This window comes from Lontra canadensis, unplaced genomic scaffold (assembly GCF_010015895.1).
Source record: "Lontra canadensis isolate GAN:19392208 unplaced genomic scaffold, GSC_riverotter_1.0 scaffold53, whole genome shotgun sequence".
NCBI classification, from domain to species: Eukaryota; Metazoa; Chordata; class Mammalia; order Carnivora; family Mustelidae; genus Lontra; species Lontra canadensis.
In genome coordinates this window covers 2359164-2382443 of record NW_022631047.1, presented here as the reverse complement: position 1 = coordinate 2382443, position 23280 = coordinate 2359164, and the positions used below count along the sequence as shown (strand labels likewise).

General features: G+C 50.4%; 1 protein-coding gene across 1 annotated transcript; it reads left to right on the top strand.

Annotated features, from left to right (window-relative positions):
* Positions 1 to 4312: 4312 nt before the first annotated feature.
* On the top strand, positions 4313 to 22698 carry AVIL (advillin). Its single transcript, XM_032874609.1, has 20 exons — positions 4313 to 4331; positions 6519 to 6603; positions 7938 to 8012; positions 8707 to 8903; positions 10289 to 10397; positions 10487 to 10597; positions 10899 to 11101; positions 11707 to 11785; positions 11891 to 11989; positions 12658 to 12811; positions 12921 to 13021; positions 13511 to 13648; positions 13754 to 13912; positions 14926 to 15105; positions 16516 to 16661; positions 16890 to 17034; positions 18422 to 18610; positions 19253 to 19321; positions 20831 to 20947; positions 22300 to 22698. Exons 2-20 carry the CDS (start codon positions 6538 to 6540, stop codon positions 22411 to 22413), a joined length of 2451 nt encoding a protein of 816 aa, XP_032730500.1. The 5' UTR covers positions 4313 to 4331; positions 6519 to 6537; the 3' UTR covers positions 22414 to 22698.
* Positions 22699 to 23280: the final 582 nt, after the last annotated feature.

Below are 23280 nucleotides of genomic sequence, written 5' to 3'. Positions count from 1 at the left end.
CCTCTCCAGTCACCCTGAGAGCCCCCCGTGCTCGGTAGGGATGAAGACTGTTGAAGGCTCTGTTGCCAAACTCATGGCCTTTCCTTGGTGTTAAAAGGCTCATGCCAAGGAGAAAAGGCGAATCAGAGGTTGCCTTCAGGTATCCCAGGCACACGCCTTTCTGATACTTTTCTCCAGCCAGCAACTGCAGACAGAATGACAACATTTCTGGAAAGAAAAGCTTGTTTCCAGAACCAGTAGCCCCAGCATCCATCAAGTCCTGTGGTCTGAGGGCTGCACATGCCTCTAGCCAAGTGCCTGGCATGGACCCTTTCTGTGTCTCCCCAAGGCTTGGGTGCCGGGCCTGCCTTCCTTATCACCTAGCCATAGTCTTGAACCTTTGGGGAAGGAGGTCTTCTCCCTGCCCTGAAGAGGACAAATAATGTTTCCGTTCTTTTGACTCTTTTAAAATTCTCTTTCTAAACACAGGAGTGTTGGGCCTGTTTTGTTTCTGACAAAGCTGCAGTCCTGGGCCCGAGATGAATGTGGGAGGCCCTGGGGGTGCAGGGAGGAGGAAAACCCCCAAACCATGAATGTGTGTGTCCCCTTGGCTTGTAGATCAGCTGAGCATGGGACCATGTCCCTAAGTCTGCTCTTCAGGGATTCTCTGCTGGTGCTGGTGTGAGGACTTCTGTTCCAAAGTCTGGTAGGGGCGCTCGGAGCCCACGCCTGCCCTGCTTCTTGGGCAGGGCTGTTTCCTGTTGTCTTCCCCCATGGCCTGGCCTATGCCTCTCACTCTGCTTCTGTCTAGTCCCTCCTGCGCTGTTGCTTTTTTGCTCCAGGGCCTCAGGCGCTCCTGCTTTCCCTGGCTGAGGAGAGGGGCTTTCTCTTCATTTCTTTTGCCACCCTAATGCACATGCCTCCTGCCTCCCGTGACAGGTGTGAGCGAGCCCTTTACACACCTGAGCTTTGCGTGTCTCTCGCTTTCCGAGTTTCCTAGTAGCGAATGCTTTTAAAAATTGCCACAAAATGGAAGTTTCCTGAGGATGGAGAAGGGGAAGTGCTGCTGTAATTGGGAGCACAAGGACATCCCAAAAGGGAGCCCCACCCCAGCATCACTGCCTTAATTATGGCCTCCCCTGGGGCTGGCTGGGGTTGTCTCCTCTTTTCCTTTCCTCCTTCCCTCCCTCCCTCCTCCTGGGGCAGGAGGCAGTTCCTCTCCCCATCTCTATTTCCCTGGAGGCAGGGGGTCACAAAGCATTTGAGGATACCCCCCCACTCAGGACTCTTCCCTGTTATCCTTTTCAGTGTCCACACACTGGGTTCAGCCTGAGGAATTGGCCAGTTTTTGAGCCAACCAGGTGGTGGAGCAGCAGCTTGGTGTTCTGAGAGGTAGTGGGCTGACTGGCATCATTCTCTAAGCATTTGGTATCCGCTCCCCTCCTTGTCCCAAGGTTGTATGGCCATGTCTTTTCCACTGGTGTCACAGAAGTGGAACAGAGTCCCTGGTGACGTGTGGTCATTTCCCCCAGTACCATTCCCCAGTGCCCTTGGGGTCCTACAGGTAAAGGAAGAGGGGTCCGGTGCTAGCCAGGAAAGAGACCTCCTGAAGGGAAATGGGACTTTCTGATTCTAATTCCGTCTCTGGGCCTTTATCCTAATACTGTGGAAGGAGCCTCTCTCCCAGGCCCCGCCCTGAGGGTTAGCCTCTGGGCCAAATCTGCCGTGGGGCCCAGCGAAACTTTTCTGACTAAATAAGCAATAAGCAGCTCTAAGTTGATCCAGTTTTAGGACCCTTTCTGCCCTCCTTTGGGTCTCCCATGTTTTTCCCAGTGAGGGAAGAGCCTGTGCCCCTCCCCCCCTTTCCTATCAGGCTCATCCAAATGCTCCAAGTGTGACTCATGATTACAGCCCAGGATATCTTGGTGAGGGGTGTGCCTGCCGCTTCTGCATGAAACCCCTGCTCTCTAGGCCTTGTTCCCATCAGAACCCTGCCCTGCCCACCTGCAGGTCCTCAGCAGGAATATCCTATTCGCTCTTTTCCAACCCTTCTCCTGCTACTGGCAGAGAAGGAACTCAGCCAAATAAACCTAAACAGGGTCCATCCATGTGGACCAGAGCCAGCCTGAAGTCATTATTTACTGTCTGGTTTGCAGTTTCACAGTGTGTTAGGGGCAAGTGATGATTGCCAAACGCTTCTCTGAGGGATCAGCCAGACTCTGTGTGGGAGAAGGGCAAGATTGGGAGGGAAGCGGTTCAGCCCAGAATCTGTTCTGGGGCTTCCCGTCAGCCCTTCCCGTTGGAGGCTGTCCTCAAGAGGCAGTAGGCCACTGTGCCTGGTCAGCCCCAACTCGAGCCATACCCAGAATCTGCCCACCTGCCAGCTTCAGTTCTTCAAGGTGCCTCTTCAGGGACACAGTGTGTGTGTGTCTCTCTGATTGGGCTTCTAAATCAAAAGCCTGATGTTCGTGTCCCTCTCATAGGGGGAGCTTTGGACACAGGACCAGTCTGGAAACAGTCAAGGGAAGAGTTTCCACTCTGCACATTGTAGAGGAGATGCTCTGTAGGCCCGTGGGTCCTTTCCTCTAGAGAGGTTGAGTAAATTTGCCTTCAGTTAACCCGGGACCTTCTGTTTAGTTCCCTCCTGCCTCCCAAAGATTTTGACCATTTTGTTAAGTGTTTTCAGCTCACCTCTGTGAACAGTGGCCAAGAAGCATCTTTGTGCTAAAAGCGTGGGAAGTCTATAAAGGCAGTTGTTCCCTGGGAGACAGATCCTGTTCAGATCTGCTGCCCCTGCCCTGTTCTTGAGGCCTCCTTCAGGAGGGCAGCCCCCCATATAGGGCTGTCCTAAATCCCATGTGCCAGCCAGGCCAAGTGTCTGTGGAAGGTAAGCCCCTTTTCCCCTTCAGGTCTTCTGTTGGTTACCATTGCTATTTCTCAATCACTTTTTGTAAAATGGGGTTAGTTTTGGTCTTTTTTTTTTTTTAATGCCAATAAATACTTGGCATTCAAGCAGAGGAGGGAAGGCAGGGGGGTGACCTGCTGTCCTACGCCCTGCTCTAGGTCCTGCCCCTGGAGCAGACCCTCCTCTTTGGGCCCCATGAGCTTTGCTTATCGTTCTCCCAAGTTCAACACATTCCACGTCCTGCTGCTTTCCCCCTCAAGATGCCATGTGGAGGGCAGAGGATCTGCTTCCCACTGTGACTGGGCTATGGGACTCTGACTACCTTGCTTACATATTCATGGTTTGATAAATTTGTTGTATTCAAAACTTGAAATGTAGAACGCCATTAAGTGTTTATATTTTTGGAATATTTGTATTACTTACAATTAATTAATAAAAGCGGGTTTTAAAAACCCATCCAGAAATGGGAGCTGCTTCCTGTCCCTGCTGTTGTTCATTTGGGCAGTCACCAGCACATGCTTCTTACCTTGCCATCCCTGGCATCAGATAAGAGTTGGCGCCCCCAGGCTGGGCGAGCCGTTGCCTCCGGCTGGGGACCAGCCATGCACTCAGGACCGCAGTGCTGCTCTGCTCAAGGTTACAGAAGTTGGACTCTCTTTCTGGCCCTCATTTGGAACCAATTCCGTTGCCATCCAGGTGCTTAATAAGCATACACTTAGTGTCCTATTGACTGCTGGGGGATGAACCAGAAGCCCTGAGAGACTTCATTCTCCCAAACCGGGATCCCCAGAACTGAGAGCCTGTCAGGGTTCTTGGCACATAGTAGGCACTCAGATTTTGACTGGACTGCTATATGGACCCCAAGGAAACCCTCAGGAGCAAAACAGGATGGCACACTCCTGGCCACTCTCCTGGACTTCCCTCCCTCTGAAAAATGCCCAGAAGCTTCTCAAGGAGGCACTTGCTGGCCTAGACATCCCAGGCACTCAGGGGCAGCTCCGGCCCCTGCCTCCTGTCATCAGCATAATGCATCCATATCTATAATATGGCAAATTTCATATCCTCCCACCCTCTTTCCTGCATTATTGATGGGCTATGCACTTAAAAAAAAAAAAATCAATTAGATCAGGGCGTGGAGCTGGAGTCAAAAGAGAAAAGAAGCCTTTAAAGGTTCGCTCTTCTTGTTTCTGCTGTTTTGAATAGGAGCAGATAAAGCTTCCCCTCTGGTTTGAATAAGTCAAGCCCAGGGCTAGGTTGGCTGTGATTGGCCAGGACCGGGAAAATGAGGTTAAGATGCAAACACAAGCAAATATAACCCCCATGTCTGCGAAGCCATTACTAAGCTAAGGCAGCGGGACCTGGCGCCTCCCGACTTGGGGTGGTTCTCTGGTAGCTGCTCCTGCTCGCTGGAAAACAACTCGGAAGGCCCTGCGGGAGCGAAGGCAAGGTACGGTGGGCTTAGTGGATGGGTGTGCATCAGTAGAGCAATCCTACTGGAGGAGGAAGAAAGGAAGAGGAGATTGAAATTTCTGTGCCTTTGTCTTCTTGGATGATACTTTTTAAGGGTTAAACCAGGAGTTTGTAACTAGTTTTGCAAACTTCCTGCTGAGCATTTAAGGCCCTTTTTAGAAACCACTGAGCAGATAGGGCACTTTTTCAAAAGCAGGGAAATAAGGAGAGGGCCCCATTCACCTAGCTCAGAAAGATGGTGTGGGGTAAGATAGAATCCGCTTCCTCTGCTTGGGGTCCATTCACAGAGCTGTCTATAAGAATTGAGGGCCACTGGCTTTTAGCCTTGGATTTCAGAACCCCACCCCACACCACCCCAAGGGGTTCTGGAGTGCTGGGGAATTAAATAAGGACTTGGGGAAGAGGGAGAGAGACACAGCTTTGGGGGACTTCAGTGTCACAAATGGAGTCACATTTTCCGGTGTTCCACTGAGGCAGGAAGTGCCGCCTTGGAGCGTGTCCTCTCCTTGGGCGGGGGGGGGGGGGGGGGGGTTTGGCCCAGTGAGCTCCTTTCCGATCCATCACTTAAGTCCCTGCAGGGAAATGGAACTGCTTTTGGCTTTGGAGAGTCACAGCCCTCATTAATGCCACACGGTTGGGTTTTTTCCCAGGTTGAAACTTCTCGATTTTCAAGAAATGAATTCATTGGCCCTTGTCCCCTTCCCCTAGTTGGGTCACAGCATTTGCCTTTAATGAATGAAATCTAGGGTCTGAGGAAAACCTGAACAAATATTTCCTGGCAGTTGGGAGCTGCAAGGGGGAGGGTGGGGCAGCACAAGTTATCAAATTAAATCCTCAAACATTGGCTGCTCAGAGTCACTGCCCTGCTTTAGCCTTGTTATGGTGGAACACAAAGGGAGTCTGGTTTTTTGTGTTTTGCCAAAGTCCATGCTAGATGATGGCACAAACTCTCCAGACCTGACTTCATCCACCAGGGCTCAAGGATCAATGGCCAGACAGTCTTCTCTGAAAAGCGCATTATGCCTCTGGATAGCAAAACTTGGTGCAGCCCTTTCTGGGTGGGTCGTGTTTTGGGTTTTGTGTTTGCTTATTTACTTTATGTAAATCCACTAAGCACATCTTTTTTCCTATGCCTCTTGAGAGCCTTCATCAGTTATAGGTATTACCAGAATGCAAGCTCCTTGAGAGCAAGAACCAGGCAGGCATTTTGATGATACAAAGCCGTTCCACGAGCATGAATGTGTAGAAGTCCTTGCTAATCCTAGACACGCCTTGAACACAGATGGTGCCCCATCCTCCCGCACTTCTCTCCACTTCCTCCCTCTCCCCACCCTGCCTTGTAGGCGGCCATGGCCACCACCAGCTCCTGCAGGTCTGTGTGGGAGGGGACCCAGGGGGCGCCCCAAACTCGGTCCCACACCCCACTCAGCCATGTTATTTTCCCTCTTCTGCGAGGCACAGGGAATATATTTGTCAGAGGACAAAAGCAAGATGGGCTGTTTGACTTTTAGGACAGTTTCCATAAAAAAGAAAGTCTGGAAAGTAAAAGCCTAAAGAGGAAATCAAAGAGTTGACAGCAGACCTGGTAAGTGAGGACCCTGGGCAGAGCTGGACTGGACGAATGAGAGAAGACAGCCCCGCTTGGAGATACCCTGATAGAAGCTTTTCTTCCCGCGTGCTACTGCAGACAGACAAGTTTAGGAAGGGTTACACAACTTCAAAGTGACTAAAAGCGCAGGTTTTAGGGCCAGATACAGATTTTACTCTAGTGTGTGACATCAGGCAAATTATTTAACCTCTCCAAACCTCAACTAGCCTATGATGTAAGCTGAAAATCTACTCAGTTTACAAGAACTAAATGACATAACATAAAGTGAACTCGCACAGTAGATAACCATGGCTTTTACCAGAGCTCTTGACAAGGGAAGTGGTAAGGGGGAAGCCGACCTTCTTTCTGGGAGGGGAGCCCCCCAGTGCAGCCAGACTTACTGTGGGAACTTGGACAAGTCATTTCCCCCACTGCTGTGAAACGGTGCAGGGTGTCCCACAAGGACGTGGCAGGATGACTGACAAGAGACTAGGAAATGACTTAGGGGAAAAGCTGGAGGGACGCCTGCTGCGAGAGGCATCCTCCTCCCCCCACCACAACTCTGTGATGTTGCAGTCCTGGAAAGACGTGCGCCATGTCTCTGAGCAGCGCCTTCAGGGCTGTGGGCAACGAGCCTGGGATCATCACCTGGAGAATAGAGGTGAGCTGGGCTGCAGGCACACTTTCCTGCTCACACAGGATCTGGGTGGGGGTGGTCTCTGGTCACCCCAGTCCGCTAAACAACAGCCCTGGTACTCCCTCAGTCTCCTGCCTTTGGAAACAGCAACGGGGCAACATCAGAGTCAACTTTTCCTATCCTTGACCCCTCCTGGGTGCTTGAAGCAGGTGGTGACAGGTGGAGGAAATGCTTTTAGCCCTGGAAAGCAGGGCTCCAAACAAAATGAAGCTTGCCCTTTATCCTGCCATCTGCTCAGGGAGTCTGCACGTCAGTAAATGCCCTAGAGAAATGGGAGGGGCCTGGGCTCACCCAGGAGACCGAAGACTCCTGGCTGTTTCTGTCAAAAAAAGGGAACCTGTCTTGCACACGGTACCCTGGCTCCTGCCAAGTGTTAGTGGGGCGGGGAGGGGGGGGCACGGAGGTTCCTGCGTAGATCAGGGTGCCACTCATCACTTCCCCCACCTGGGCTTGAGCTCCTCCGGCTGACCTCGAGTTCCAGCAATCTAGCTGGGAACAGCCCTCACCTGGGCAACTCCACCAGTCGGATGTAAGAAACCCCCCTCCCAGCACCCCTCCTCCCTGCTCTGAGGCCAGGGAGGGGTGGCTGCCTAAAACCCAGAGCCCTTAAGGCTCCTTGTTTATTTCAAAATAGGAACTGAAAGTTACTTATGGTATATTTAACGTTGGTACCTTTAACACACGTGTAGAATGTACATACGCAAGTATGACTACAGGTGTCTGTCACTTGGAGAGAGTGATGAAAATCCCTGAGGCCATGTGAATGACTCTCCTGAGACAAGCCATATGCGCAAGGGACACATCAAGTCCTCACCCCCAGACTCCAACGCGGAATGCTGGGTGTGGAGCCCCACACACCACTGGCACTCACCTGTCCTAGCCCCCCAGAACCCCCACGTTCCGTTCACAGCCATAACCCTTGCCCGGCTCTGGGAGGTCAGGGTTGGAGAACTGTATTGGAGACACTGGTGCAGCTGCTCAGAGTGGGATTTGACACAGCTCTTCTCCCTGCAAAGGGCTCGAGGGGCTCACAAGGCTCCTCCCAGTATAGTGAGAATAAGCACGTTGTGGAGAGGGGGGTAGGGTGAAGACAGGGACCCAGATTCAGCCCGGGGGCCACGCAGGCAGAGCTCAGCAGAAGCTAGAGGGGTGGGCCCGTTAATCCTGTGGCTGGCCACCATGCCCCATAGGATCAGCAGGGACATCTTCACTACCTCTCCCCAGCCACCTGTGCCAAATGATGGACAGGGAGGCTGGGGGATTGGGCAGTGGACTATACGCAGCCCTTGTCCTTCCAGAAACTGGAGCTGGCACTAGTACCCCTGAGCGCCCACGGCAGCTTCTATGAGGGGGACTGCTACGTCATCCTCTCGGTGAGCCCCCCCACCTCTGGTTTCCATGAGCTTCTCCCCTGAGAGCCATTCCTGGGTTCCACCGAGGCCTGTTGCTGGTGCTAATCCATTTCCTGGTATCGCTCTTGACTCTCCCTTGGTGTCGTACAGAACAAGCCCCCAGTTTGACTACCAAAGGCCATTCTTAGGGCATGGGGCCCTTGGTCTATACCTCAGGGAGGACTCGGCAAGCAGCACCTCTCCCTCCTGGGGCCCAGCCCCCACGGTAACATGGTAGGGAGGCAGGCCAGGTAAATCCAAGGCCACGCCTCCAAGTGCTCATGCTAGTAGAGGGAAGAGTATCACCCAGGAAAGGTGCCGACAGAGCCAGGCAGAGGGACAGCTCAGCTCTGTGTCAGCACGGCAGTGCAGGGCGTGAAGGGCCAGCAAGGCCTGTCTGTGGCTTAGCTTGGAAAAGATCCCCATGGGTCTCCATGTAGTCAGAGAACAGTATGCTGTCAACTCTCGCCAAATGCGGGAGGACATCTGGGCCCTGCCAGTGCTTGAGCCACATACCAGGTCTGGACAGGGGTGTTGCAGAGAGGGAGAGAGACCCAGAGCCTGCCTGCGGTGGGCCACGAGCCACCATGGCTATGTTCTTCCCACGCCCGGGGGCCAGCGGCAGAGCAGGGGCTGGGTGAGCTGGCCCCTGACCTCATGTCTCTGGACACCCCAGACACGGAGGGTGGGCAGCCTCCTGTCCCAGGACATCCACTTCTGGATCGGGAAGGACTCCTCCCAGGACGAGCAGGCCTGCGCAGCCATCTACACCACGCAGCTGGATGACTACCTGGGGGGCAGCCCCGTGCAGCACCGAGAGGTCCAGTACCATGAGTCTGACACCTTCCATGGCTACTTCAAGCAGGGCATCATGTGAGTAGTTCCACCAGAGCCCGGACATAAATGGCAGTTTACTAAAGAGGAAACCAAAAAGGCTAATCGGTATATAAGAATCAGAGAAACACAGATCGAAACAAAGCTATCGCTTCCACCTAGATCAGAGCAGGGCAGACTAGAGGGCAGGGCGGAGGCCAGCAGCGGCAAGGCTGTGGGGAAAGAGGAGCCTGAGTGCCCCTCAGGGCAGCGGGGGTGGGAGGGTGGAGGATGAGCACGGCATGCTGTAGGGCAGTCTGCTGTCACTGAGGCCAGTCCCCCTCCGGGGTGTATAACTCGGGACCTCTCATGCACCCAGCTCCACAAGTGCTCATGAGCCAGAATGTTCACAGCGGTGTCAGGATTGGTTGTGTGAAGCCGTAGGCACCATAAGGGCCCCTCACGGGGAGACGGGACGGGGAAAAGTACTGCATGGGTCCGGGCAGCAATGGGAGGCCGTGGAGCAGATGCCCCGCTGAGTAGTGGACAGCCCTTAAAAACATGGTACTTAGTGACCAAAGTAAGAAACGGGCCTGAAATATATAACAGTGCCAACTTCTGTTTTAAAAAAATACCCACAAAACAACAGGAAACATTTACCCGAATGAAAATAAAAAGGCAGTTGTTCTATGGTTGGAGGGGGTGCCTGTGGTGGGGAGAGGAATGGCAGAGCATACGCAGAGAAGAGGGAATGCGTAAATACTGAAAATAGGAGAGGGGTCTTGGAAAGGACAGTGATAATGGTCCACGAACTGAGGGGTTTAACTCCAAACTTAGCACGTGAGATTGAAAACAAAAAGGAATTCCAAGGAGCTGGAGAGATCTGAGGCTGGTCCAAGGTGCTTCTTGCCAGTTGGCAGTCTTACTGACTAAGGACCTGCTGGGCACAGCATGCCCCATGAGTCACCAGAGAGCCCACAGACCAATGTCCCACTGGATTTCGGCTCATCCTGCAGGTGCAGGACATTTGGGATGGAGGCGGGGTTGGGGGAAAGTTGGGGGCCAGGAGGTCGGACTCCCCAAGCGGGTTTGTCTTAAGGCCATAATGTCATGACTGCTTCCCTGTGCCCCTCTCCTTGTCCCATGCTGAGATTCAGACAGTTGCTAGAACCAATGAAGCTCATGCTACAGGGTCCTCACCCCATAGTGCTGGAACACTAGTCCTCCTAATACGTCAGCTTGAATGTCAGTCCTCTGGAGAGGACTGCCCAGACCACTCTGTCAAAAAGGCTGTCACGGAGTCTCCTTCTGGGGTGGCAGTTACCACCTTCTCTGTTTCCCTTACTTATGTACTGCTGCCCCAAGGGCAGAGGCTGCATCTATCTAACCAGTCTCCCCAGTCCCTAGCACCTAAGTAACGGGGGGTTATCTGGATATCCCCTCAGCTACAAGAAGGGGGGTGTGTCCTCCGGGATGAAGCATGTGGAGACTAACACCTACGATGTGAAGCGGCTCTTACATGTGAAGGGGAAAAGAAACATCAGAGCCACGGAGGTAAGCCCTGCCCACTGTCGGTCCTAGGCCAGGAGCCTCCCCACCAGGTACTTCAGAATTCCTCCTGAATGATGTCTCCTTGTCCGCAGGTGGAAGTGAGCTGGGACAGTTTTAACCAAGGTGATGTCTTCTTGCTGGACCTTGGGAAGGTCATCATCCAGTGGAATGGCCCAGACAGCAACAGTGGAGAGCGACTCAAGGTGCAGTTCTTCCCAGTATCGGCACCTTCTCTCCCTCAGGCCCACTCATGGGGCGTGCACTCTCTCAGTTGCCTTTTCCGTCATCCTTCTTTGCTGACTCCCATGAGAAGACAGACCCCTGCCTTGGAGCAGAATCTGTTTCAGAGACAGGCCAAGCGCCTAAGTCTGTGACTCACCCCGGGGTCTTAAGCCACAGAATAACTCCTGTGTCTGGGACCTAAGTCACTCCCCACCAAAGCCAGCAAGTGCCAGGGGGTGCCCAGCGGGACTGAGTGCTTCCTTGGCCTTATTTGTTTGACAGGCTATGCTTCTGGCAAAGGATATCCGGGACAGGGAACGAGGGGGCCGTGCTGAGATAGGTGTGATCGAGGGAGACAAGGAGGCAGCCAGTCCGGAGCTGATGAAGGTCCTTCAGGACACCCTTGGCCGGCGCTCTGTTATCAAGCCTGCCATGCCCGATGAGATCATAGATCAGCAGCAGAAATCAAACATCATGTTGTATCAGTGAGTAACTAAACCTGACTGCTGGCTGGAAGCTGGGGTAGCGGGTGCTTTGGCTCCTCACTTTGGGTACAGGCATCTGGCTTTATCTTAGGATTTTATGTATTTATTTGAGAGAGAGAGCGCGCATGCACACGCACACACACGCAGGGAGGTGGCTCGATCCCAGAACCCTGAGATCCTGACCCAAGCAGAGCCGAAAGCAGACTGAGCTACCCAGGTATCCCCAGGCATCTGGTTTTCCTTTAATCCTTTTCAAATGCAGCTTTCAGAAGGAGCTCAGTGTTCCCTACTCAAGGAGGCAGCTATCTCCTGTTCTTGTCAGCAACCCTTCCTGGTCTCTTGAGGACACTCTTCCTTTACTTGGGTCTATCCATGCCCAGGATTGTGGAGGAGATCATGTTCGAGAGAGAGATGCACCCGAGTGTCCTCCCAAGAACAGAATCCATCACACTCCTGTCTGCATTCAAGCCACGCCTGTCATAAGAGGTCAAACTTCACCCAGAAACTACTGAAACGAAGCCAACAAAATACCAAATTGACTACAAGACGCTTTTTTTTTTTTTTCTTTTCTAAGAAGGCACAGGCTAATTTCTCCCCTTTTCCAGTGTCTCGGACTCCACTGGGCAGCTGGCGGTCACAGAGGTAGCGACAAGGCCACTGGTCCAGGACTTACTGAACCATGACGTGAGTAGAGTGTGGGTGGGTGCGGCTTCTGCAGCCAGACCTGGCTTCAGAGATCTTCCTATGGTCCTGATTGGCTGTAACCACCTCTCTCCCTGCCTGCTTCAGGACTGCTACATCTTAGACCAAAGTGGAACCAAGATCTATGTGTGGAAGGGAAGAGGAGCCACGAAGACGGAGAAACAGACAGCCATGTCTAAAGCCCTGGTAGGAGCTACAGCTGTGCGGTATTGTCCACAGAATTCTGTCAGGACCACGTCAGATGTGTCCGGAGAGCCAAACGAGGCACTCGGGCTTACAACCTCACCATTACATACACGGACTTCAGTCAGACCCACAACCTGGGGATAAATCCAGGTTTGAGAGACAATTCCCGGGTTGTTCTGAGGGGTCAGTAAGGCTCTTAGAATGGTACCCAGCACCTGCACCTGCTCAGTAGACATGGCTGCTGCTATCGAAGGGGATATCACCTCATGGGCAACAGCCCTGTCCTCAAGGGGCCCAGGATGCTGTCCGGACCTACGCAGGTGAACCCAGCAGGATGCACTTACACAGCAATAAATGAACAAATGAATGTGGCACAGAATCAGGGGAGTGCATGAAGGGTGGCAGGAACACAGTATAGAGGATCTTGCAAAAAATAATAATAATAATAATCATGACAGACCAAGCCAGAGATAGGCAAATGTTCCCCTCAGTCCTTTCCCTGAGGCAGGTAACTTGGTGCCTAGACATGAGTGAGTTAGCATCTGACTCCGGCTCCCACAAAGGGGCAGTCCCACCAGCTGGCTTCCAAGGGGCGAGTCGCCAGATAAGCAAAGAACCCAGTGCCTTCCCTGACTGACCTGCCTTTCGGGGTGTGGGGGGTGTCTTAGCATTTCATCCAGATGAAGGGCTACCCTGGCAGCACCAACGTGGAGACCATCAACGACGGTGCTGAGTCGGCCATGTTCAAGCAGCTATTCCAGAAGTGGTCAGGGAAGGACCAGACCGTGGGCCTGGGGAAAACTTTTGGTGTCGGTAAAATTGGTGAGACTGAGACTGCTCCCCCGGTGGCCTTCCCACAGCAGGGACTCTCTAGAAAGGCAGGCACAGATGCTCTTCACTCACCTGGCTTCTCCCAACCCCTCCTCTGCAGCGAAAGTTTTCCAGGATAAATTTGATGTGACTTTGCTGCACACCAAGCCGGAGGTCGCAGCCCAGGAAAGAATGGTGGACGACGGCAACGGGAAAGTTGAGGTAAATCAGGATGGCCACTGCGGCCCTCCTAGCCATGTTGCTGGAGAAGCCGGAGGAGCCGGTGACTCTGCTCCGCTTTGCTTTCGGTTTCACCTCTGGGAACTCAGGAGTCCTCTCTCGGGTGGCCGCAGTCTGCCACACTTTCCCACAACCCCTCAGGGAAGTGAGAGGCTGCTACCCCCCTACCCCCACCGCAGGCTATCAATGACTCCACTGGCAGAAACAGTCAAATTACCCCAGAGCCATGGCAGGGATGCACCTGAGCCGGAATGACCCAGTTCTCCTCGGGATTCAAATCATGCAAACTGCAAATGGGAAAAGCCCTCACAACTGGGAAAGAAGAACCAGAGGGGGAAGCTGTGCTGTGGGTGGATGTTAGGGCCTCACCCGCCTGGATTCTCCGTGAAGCATGGCCCCGTTCCCTTCAGGCGGCCATCTCTTCAAATAGGGACCCCATCTTTGGGAAATTACGTCTTCTTCTGTGTCCAGGTCTGGAGGATTGAAAACCTGGAGCTGGTCCCCGTGGAGCATCAGTGGTACGGCTTTTTTTATGGGGGAGACTGCTATCTGGTTCTCTACATGTACGAGGTTCATGGGAAGCCACACTACATCCTGTATATCTGGCAGGTAGGCCTGATGCAGGCTCTGAACTTGGGATCCCCATGCTTCCTCCGGGCACCAGGCAGGGGCAAAGCATAGCCGGGACCCACTACTCCCCTCTCACCCCTGCAGGGCCGCCACGCCTCAAAGGACGAGCTGACAGCCTCGGCATACCAGGCAGTGGAAGTGGATCAGCAGTTCGACGGGGCACCTGTGCAGGTCCGAGTTGCCATGGGGAAGGAGCCCCGCCACTTCATGGCCATCTTCAAAGGGAAGCTGGTTATCTTTGAGGTGAGACCCCTCAGATAAAGTGACACCAGGAGCAGGAATACTCAGACGAGTCAGTAGTCTCCGTATAGGAGAGGAGTGACAGAGACCAGGGCCGGGGATAGACACAGACAAGAAGGTTAACCTCTCTGAGACATTCCTGGGAATCCCAGCTGCCCGGGGCTTCAAGTCCAAACTCTGCCTAGCTAACGTTCAAGTCTTTCACAATCTGACCTGTATCACCCATGCAGGTGTGTTACTCTCAGAGCCCTAACCCACACTCCCCACCCTAGTGAAGGGGATCTCCCCATTAGACCTCACATGTGCCACAGCCCTGTCCAGCCCCGCCCCTGGATGTGCCCCTTCAAATTCAAGTCCCACTTCTTCCATGGAGCCCCTCGTGGAAGCAATACTAGGAATGTGTAATGTCATATGCTTGGTATCACACAGCCTGTGGTTAAGTCCGAGTCTTCTCATTTATTTACCAGGTTGCAAAGCCTCAGTTTTCCCATCTGTACCATAGGATAAAAAGCACTTACTTCAGGGGTGCCTGGGTGGCTCAGTCAGTTAAGGGGTCTGACTCTCAATTTCAGCTCAGATCATGATCTTGGTCCTGGGAGATTGAGCCCCACATCAGGCTTCACACTCAGCAGGGAATCTGCTTGGGATTCTCTCTCTCTCTTTCCCTCTGCCCCTCCTCGTGATCAGGAGCACATGCACTATCTCTCTTGCTCTCTTTCTCAAATAAATAAATAAATCTTTAAAAATAAATACCTATTTCACAGTTATTATGAGGTTCCACAAAATGATACAGTTAACGCACCAGCCATAGAGTCTAGTATATAATAAAAGTCTCAGAATGAGAGTTAATATTGGTACCATAATTCCAGCTCACCTGACCTCTCCCTCTTGGCATGGGAGCTCCCCAAGGTCAAAGGCAAGGTTAAATTCATCCATAATCTCTACAATGTCTAGCCCAGTGCTCTGTACACATGGTGCCCCTTAGAACTAGATTTGGCTTTTCTCTTTCTCTCTAGGGTGGGACTTCCAGAAAAGGAAATGCTGAGCCTGATCCACCAGTAAGGCTCTTCCAGATTCAAGGAAATGACAAATCTAACACCAAAGCGGTAGAGGTTCCAGCCTTTGCCTCCTCCCTAAACTCCAATGATGTCTTTCTGCTGCGGACCCAGGCAGAGCACTACCTGTGGTATGGCAAGGTAAGACGGCCGGGCCTAGGGGACACATCAGCCCACTGGAGAACAGCCCTATGCCCACCTCCCTGTCAGCAAGGGTGAAGGAACTAAGGGGTAGGCTGGAGCAGTCCTCAAGATGAGTCTTTTCCTAAAGGATCTGCCAGCGTTCCCCAGGAGTAGAAACTCACTGACAGCATTGCTCGTGCTCAGGAGATGCTCCGTAAACTTCTACACAGAGGGAGGCTGGATAAGTCAATCTTCCACACCAGTTCACTGGATTGTAATAGGACAGGCATTAACATCGAACACAAACACTAAAAATGTGATTTTGTCCACTCAGAGTGCATCTACACTAAACGCCAGATTTGTTTTACAAATAGTTTTACCAAAATTGTCTTACAAAAGAGAACTGGACAAGGAAAATTCTCCGCACCATAGTCGTCAGGGCAATAAGGCTAGTGAAAACCACAGAGATGCTGTCATATGCCTAGCAGAATGTCTAAAAAAAAATTGACAATATCAAGTGCAGATGAGGAGTCCGGGACTCGGGGCATTGCTGGTAGGAATGCAGATCCAGCCTTTGGAAAACGATTTGACGGTTTCTTATAAAAAACACACCTATGATTCAGCAATCCCATGCCTAAGCATTTATTTACCCATGAGAAAGAAAATTCTACCTTCACACAAATATACATGGCACCTTTATTCATCATGACCCAAAATTGGAAGCAATCCAACTGAAGAATGAAAAAAACAGTGGTATATTCCTATGGTAGGCTACTACTCAACAACACAAAGAAAGGAGCTGTTGATCCTCACAAGGGTGAATCTCAAATGTCCTCTGCTAAGTGAAGGAAGCCAAACTCAGAGGCTATCTAGTGTATGATTCCAATTATAGCATTCCAGAAAACGCAGACTGCAGTGGTGGAGAACAGATTGGTGGTTGCCGGAGGTTAAGGATTTGGGGAGGGTCTGAAGACAAAGGGGGAGTAGCCTGAGGGAATTTTGGCAGGGCTGAGGCAATGTTCTCTAGCTGCATTTTGATGGCGGTAACCTGATTCTCTGTGTTGGTCAAGACTCGTAGAACTGTACACCAACAAGAGTGAATTTTTTTTAATGTAATTTAAAGAATAAATTTAAGTTTTTTTCTCTTAAAAAAAAAAAGTCAAAAGAAGGTGCTGAGATTCCAACCGAAGGTGAAACAAAGGGGTCTCTGACCAACATCCACTGTGGGTTTCAGAGTCCAGTCCTCTTCTTTGCCACCATGCTATTCTCCTCTCCCTATCGCTCCTTTCCCAGCAGTAGACCAAACCTAGCTCCCTATCCTGAGCCACTGGCCTGGTAGCTGATCCAAGTACACTCAGGGTTCCCCCTCCCCAACATCAATGTGTCTGTGTGCGACTAACACGTGTGCTCTCCTCATCCCCCTCTCAGGGGTCTAGTGGAGATGAGCGGGCGATGGCCAAGGAGCTGGCCAGCTTTCTCTGCGAGGGCACCGAGGACGCTGTGGCCGAGGGCCAGGAGCCGCCTGAGTTCTGGGACCTGCTGGGAGGGAAAACTGCCTATGCTAACGACAAAAGGTATGGGAACGCGGTGTCACCTCCTACGGGCTCCCCCTGCCGTCCGGGTTTGTGAGCTGCACAAACTCTAGGATGCCTTAGAGTTTGAAAACCCTGACTTTTGGATGAACCACTGAACGCTACCCCTGAAACCAATAATGAAGTGTATGTCAACTAACTAGAATTTAAATTTTAAAGAAACACGTGATTTCTCAGTAGCTCAGTTCCTCTAAACAGACTGTATTGCAGACTACAACAGGAAATACTGGACGTGCAGCCTCGTCTCTTTGAATGTTCCAATAAGACTGGGCGGTTCGTTGTCACAGAGATCACAGACTTCACCCAGGATGACCTGAACCCAGGTGATGTGATGCTCCTGGATACCTGGGACCAGGTAAGACACAGCCAGAGAGCTTGGAACAAGTGACAAACCAAACATCTTTCAGTGGTAACCGAAGGAAGAGCCCACTTCTTGCCAGGGATGGGGAGAACAGAGTGTTGTTTGAAACTGACCACCCTGGGGAAATCAGTCCATCTTATCATCATGCACCTCTTTTTCTTAGAAGAGAGAGCGACAGGCTCCACACTCAGTGATGGGCCTCTTAGGGAATATAGGGCCCTAAAGGGGAGATCTCCAAGGCAACCGCTCCCTAACACCCTATTTTCCTCAGCTCAGCTCAGCAAACATACTCAGCACTTCCTCCGTGCTCCAGTAACCGTGGTGGGGGTAGGGTCACCAAGGTGAAGGGGCCCTGCTCTCAGAGTCAACAGGCTGATGGAGGAGCTGGACAGAAAAATCTCATTTTGCTATGATGGAGGTATAGTGCCATGGGAGCACAAATTAGGGGCACTCAACATAGTTTAGGTGTTCAAAGAAGAGTCTCTAGAAGAGACGGCTTCCAGGCTGAATCTCAAAGGACGAGTGGGCAATAATCAGGTAGAGAGCGCATCCTGGGCAAAGGAAATCGCACAAGTAAAAAGCAAGGCATGGAATAGTCTAGTATACAGGGAACTACCGACGATATCATCAGACCACAAAACAGAGTAAAAGAGTTGGAGATGAAGCTAAGAAGTAGGTATGAGCCTTACCTACCATGTCAAGTTTGAATTTTATCGTGGAAAGCAGGTGAATGACACGGTCCCTGGGCTTTCGACAGATCACCCTGCAAAGTGTGGGAGAGGAGGGACGGGGGGGAAGCGACAGAAGAATATGTACTGGGAGGCCAGTCAGAAGAGCACCGTAACAGTCGAATAAGAGGAATAAGGCCCACCTCGGGCTGCACAGGGGCAGTGGGGTCAGGATGGAGGGAATGGTGACACATATGACAAATGTGTAGGAGGGAAACAGCTAGCCTTGGTGACTCGCTGAGTACAGGGGCATCGAGGATGGCTCCCATGTTACTGCCCTCGGTGACGGGGTGAATGGCATTGACCAAGAATGGAGACACAGACACAAGTCTAGAAAAGAAGAGCTACATTTGGGGGTTCTGTTTGAGCTTCCTAGAGACAGCCAGTAGTGGGGGGAGGTGGTATCTTGCAAGAAGCTGAGTTCAGGAAGCTGAAGTTCAGCGAGAGCTCAGGACTGGACATGTAGATTTAGGAGATACATGTTTAATTAACATCATGAACACCAAGCTGATTCCGGGAAAAACCTTTCTCTGCTGAACAAACAAGGCTGGGAAAGTTCTCTGAGGCTGTGGTTCGCTGAGCAGGGAAAGGAAGGGCACTTAGTACTTAGTCCTTGCTAAAAGCCCATTAAGACACTCCCTCTACCACAACAGGTGTTCCTGTGGATTGGGGCTGAGGCCAATGCCACAGAGAAGGAGAAAGCCCTTGCCACGGCCCAGGAGTACCTGCGTACTCACCCCAGCGGCCGGGACGCTGACACACCGATCCTGATCATCAAACAGGGTTTTGAGCCTCTCATCTTCACAGGCTGGTTCTTGGCCTGGGACCCTCATATTTGGAGCGTAAGAACAGAGAGAATGGGGGAGACTTCCCTACTGCCCAGGAGCTCAGCACGAATAGCTCAGTGGGAAGGTGGGGTACCACCTCAAAGGCTGGATAAATCCAGGACCACATTTCCCCCACCCTCCTCCACTCCCTTGATTTATACTGTCCTTCTCTTTTCCGCCCACCATGGCACTAGGTCCAGTTAGAGAATTCCCAGCTTGTCTCAGGACTAAGCCGTGGGTGGAAGTAACCAAAGGTTGAGAGAGTTTATCCACACACATCTCCTTTCTGAGCTTTACAACCACCCTGACAGCTGGGGCAAACATTGCTTCCCATGTTAAAAAGGTGGAAGCTTAGAGGAAAGGGGATTTGTCCAAAGTCACAATTAGGAAGAAGCCAGGTTTTCTGACTCCTAGTCAACTGCTCTGTCTTCTTTGGTCTTGTATGGAGGATTAGGGAACACCAGCAAAAAAATGCAGATCAGGTTGAAGGACCTTCTGACCTGGCGTGGACCCAGAAAGGGGTATTTTCTTTTCTGCTTAGCCCTGCAATGTCTTCTGATTCCCCAGCTACTTTGCTTTCCTCAAGGGTAGACGAGGCCCAAGATGTCCCTCCCCCTGCAAGCAGCACCTCGTCCTGTCTTGTCTCTTTTGTTTCAGGCAGGAAAATCCTATGAACAGTTAAAAGAAGAGCTGGGAGATGCCGCTGCTATCACGAGAATCACTGCTGTGAGTTGCATTTGCTCTTGGACAGAAGCAAGTCACACAGGCAGCTGGAGCCAGGGAGAAACCGTAAACGCTACAGACACAGCACAGGCGAAACTCTATCGTGTCCTCCTTAGTATCACTCTAGCAGGCTATTCGGATTTGAGGTCATTTTAATCAATAGCAAAGCAGGCCTCAAAGCCAAGTTCCTCGTTTTACTGCCTTCCAGAATTTAGAATAGACTTGTTGCTTAAAAATATATGTCTATCTTATACATATATAAACATAAATAATTATATATCATATATATATATATATATTTAAACATAAATATAAATAATTATAACCTAGGAATCACCTGGTATTATGGACTGACTGATTTTGTCTTCCAAAATTCGTATGTTGAGCCCCTAGCCCCTAATGTGATGGTATGAGGAGGTGGGGCCTTTAGGGCGGAATTAATGCCCTTAAAGGGAGCTATGAGCACTTGCTGTCTTACTCTCTGCCATTTGAGGACACATTGGGAAAATGCCACCCACAAGCCAGGAAGCAGACACCTTAATCTAGGGCTTCTAAGCCTCCAGAACTATGAGAAATGAATGTTTGTTGTTTAAGCTAAAAAACAAACAAAAACTACAAAAACTAATTTTATTATTCAGTTCCATCATTCAGGACAGACTAAACTGACTAGTAGTATTTTTCATAAATAAGAAGCTTCTAGGGGTGACAGGGTGGCTCAGTGGGTTAAAGCCTCTGCCTTTGGCTCAGGTCATGATCTCAGGGTCCTGGGATCGAGCCCCGAGTTGGGTTCTCTGCTCGATGGGGAGCTTGCTTCCCCCTCACTCTTGCTTACCTCTCTGCCTGCTTGTGATCTCATTCTCTCTCTCTGTCAAATAAATAAATAAAATTTAAAAAAAAAAAAAAAAGAAGAAGAAGAAGAAGCTTCTAAGCCAAATGATGTGCTTACCAGTTTCTGGCTGTGAAGTCCGCAAAAACTCAGGCCATTGCCCCTACTCCAATGTTGAAAAGAAGGGCAGCCTCTGGCCAGGAAGCCAACAGTTCTTTAGCCTTAAGATGAAGGCATTGTAGTGGGCTCCATCCTTTGTGCTCTACAAACTCCGGATTCCAAAGCTAATGGCCAGGTAGTATCTTTAAAATGCGTTTAACAACAGGATGACTTCTATTTGAAGTCATTTAAAGGCTGGAAATGGAGAGCCTAAACACTGGGCCAAAAGAAGGTCTGTGATCACAGTACTGAAATGAGATTTAAGCACAGTGTTAAGCCCAGCTGCTTATACAGGATTTACCCTAGACACTGAATCAGCATTTCCCAAGATCTGACCCCAAAATCTGAATATTTTAGATTCCCAGATGATTCTGATAGGCAGCCAGCTTTAGGGAATCATTGCTCTAAAAGATGATCACAAAGGGGGCAGTGGTATCAGCCAAAATGTTAAAAATTATGCACACAGAACTTGAACTGCACAGACCCTGAACAGTCTTTCATCCTGCCTACGTTCTTATCTTACCTAGGACATGAGGAATGCAACCCTCTCCCTGAATTCTGAGCCAAAATATTACCCTCTAGAAGTCCTGCTGAAAAATCAAAATCAGGAGCTGCCTGAGGATGTGAACCCGGCCAAAAAGGAGGTGAGTGGCTAAAGGAATTGTGTCTGCTGGGAGTGGAGCTCTCCACGAGGGAAGCACCCGTCTCGGCACGTGGCCTAGGACAGCTCTGGCACATTGCTGGCCCCTCAAAGCTACCCAGTGGCTCGAGACAAAAACTCAGGACTCCTTTTTTCCTCACCTCCCACATCAGTCCATCAGCTAGCCTCTGTCCATTCCTCCCCGTCTCTCTGCTGTCCAGCCATCACGGACTACTGCAATAGTTCCCCAACCAGCTTCCACCCCTGTCCCAACCATCAGTTCTCTCCCCGCATAACAGCCAATAGGCTTTTAAAGCAGACAAAACTGTTCTGTTCAAAACACCTCCAAAGGCTTCCCACTGCAAACAAAAGAATCTGGAATCCTTTCTGTGGCCTCCATGGCTCTACACAATCTGGCCTACACCCGCCTTTCTGATGTCATCTCATAGACCACTGGCCTCTACTCACCACCCTCTAGCCAGGGGCTCCCTTTCTGTCTTAAACACACTCCATCCCAGCCTTTGAGCCTTTACACCGCCTGAGACCCTTCTTCTCACAGATCATCACAGAGGTCAGGTCCTGGCTCTGAAGTTGCCTCCCTCCAGACAGCCCTCCCTGACCACCCTAACACTGCTTAAGAGCAAGGACCTTCTCTGTCTTGTTGACCTCCACGTTCTCCGCTTTTCAGCACTTAAAACAGTGCCTGGCATCTAGTATGCATTCTTGAAGTTTTGGTTAAATGAATTAGCACTTTGATACTGAATGAATGCACTAATTTTCCCCCTTGAAGGAATTGATTTGGGAAGGATCTCTGGGTTTTATACAGTGTCTTAGCTAACCAACTCTTAAGGATCTGGACTACAACTTTCTTGAAAACAGAAGCCATATCTTAATAATTTTACTCAGATAGCAACTATTCAGTAAGCTTCAATAAATAAATGTTAGGAGAATTTTATGCTCTGAACAAGATCCACGTGATCATGCATTCAAAAATGTCTGAATAAAAAATGGTAGATAAGGGCACAAGGCAAGGAAAACCAACTCTCAATTTAGTTCTCCATTCAGCCAAAACCTGATGTCTAGGATTCATCATATATAACCCAATTCTTGTTCTTTTGGCAAAAAACTGGTACCAGGTGGGATATGAGAGCAGCAAATCTGGTCAGCTTCTACTCAGGCCAAAATGGGACTCCACAACCCAAGAACCCTCCAGTGAATAATTTTAAGTGCATTACACCCTTTCTGAAAAATTCCTTCTTCCCCCTTCAAAGATGCTCTCTTGGCTCCACCTTCCCCCACCCTGTTGTCATTGATGGGTGCCATGTCTTCCTAACTAGAGACTGTTTTCTCTCCTAGAATTACCTCTCTGAACAGGATTTTATTTCTGTGTTTGGCATCACAAGAGGGCAATTTGCTGTTCTGCCTGGCTGGAAGCAACTCCAAATGAAGAAAGAAAAGGGGCTTTTCTAAGGCAAGAAGCTATATGCCTATTGCAAGACCACAGAAGAGAGCAGAAAGAGCCAGTAACAGGAAAGAATTTATCTACCAATTTCTGCCTAATAGCCAACTACTTAATTTAGATACAGTAAGGTCTGCAAATCACAGCATGTTCTCCATCTTTCTCACCCCTGCTTCCGTAGTTGTTAGAGACCTAAAATGTTAACTACCCACTTTTTGATTTTTGTGGCCTTCCAGCTGAAGTCTCAGCAGAAAGTACCACAACTGCAAGAATCCAGAGAAGTCAGAAAAGAAAAACAAAAACAAAAACAAAAAACAGCTAAGTTTAAAGTTTTTAATAATGGGCCAAGGACATAAGGTTGTTTTAAATTGTAAGATCGTTGTTTGCAAAATCTATTTAACCCACCAATCACTGAAGGTATTCTATTATCTACCCCAAGGGCAAAATCCAAATGCCCAGATCTGTATGTACCAGAGATTTTTAACTTTTCAAATAAAAATATCTGTATGTGCAAATGTAGTTCAGTATTTGGGGTTTACCTGTTATGGTAATTATTTTGTGATGCAGGGAGAAACGTCTCTGTACTGGGGTAGGCAAGAGGCACTGCTGAGTGAGTTCTCTGGGTAACTGGACCACTGTGAAGTCCTGTTTCTGGCACAAGAATGCCAAAATCTGCCTTACAGCTGTCCAGGAAACCTCAGTCCCCACCCATCTCTACCCCATTATCCAAAAGAGAAATAGGGCCATGTGTTATTAATTTCAGTAACGAGGCCAGAACCAGTGTGCACACCACAGCGGAGAGCCTTCAAAGCACGCCATAGACAGCAACACGTGAACCACATTTTCCAGATAGCTCAAAGTTTGAGTCAATAACTCCC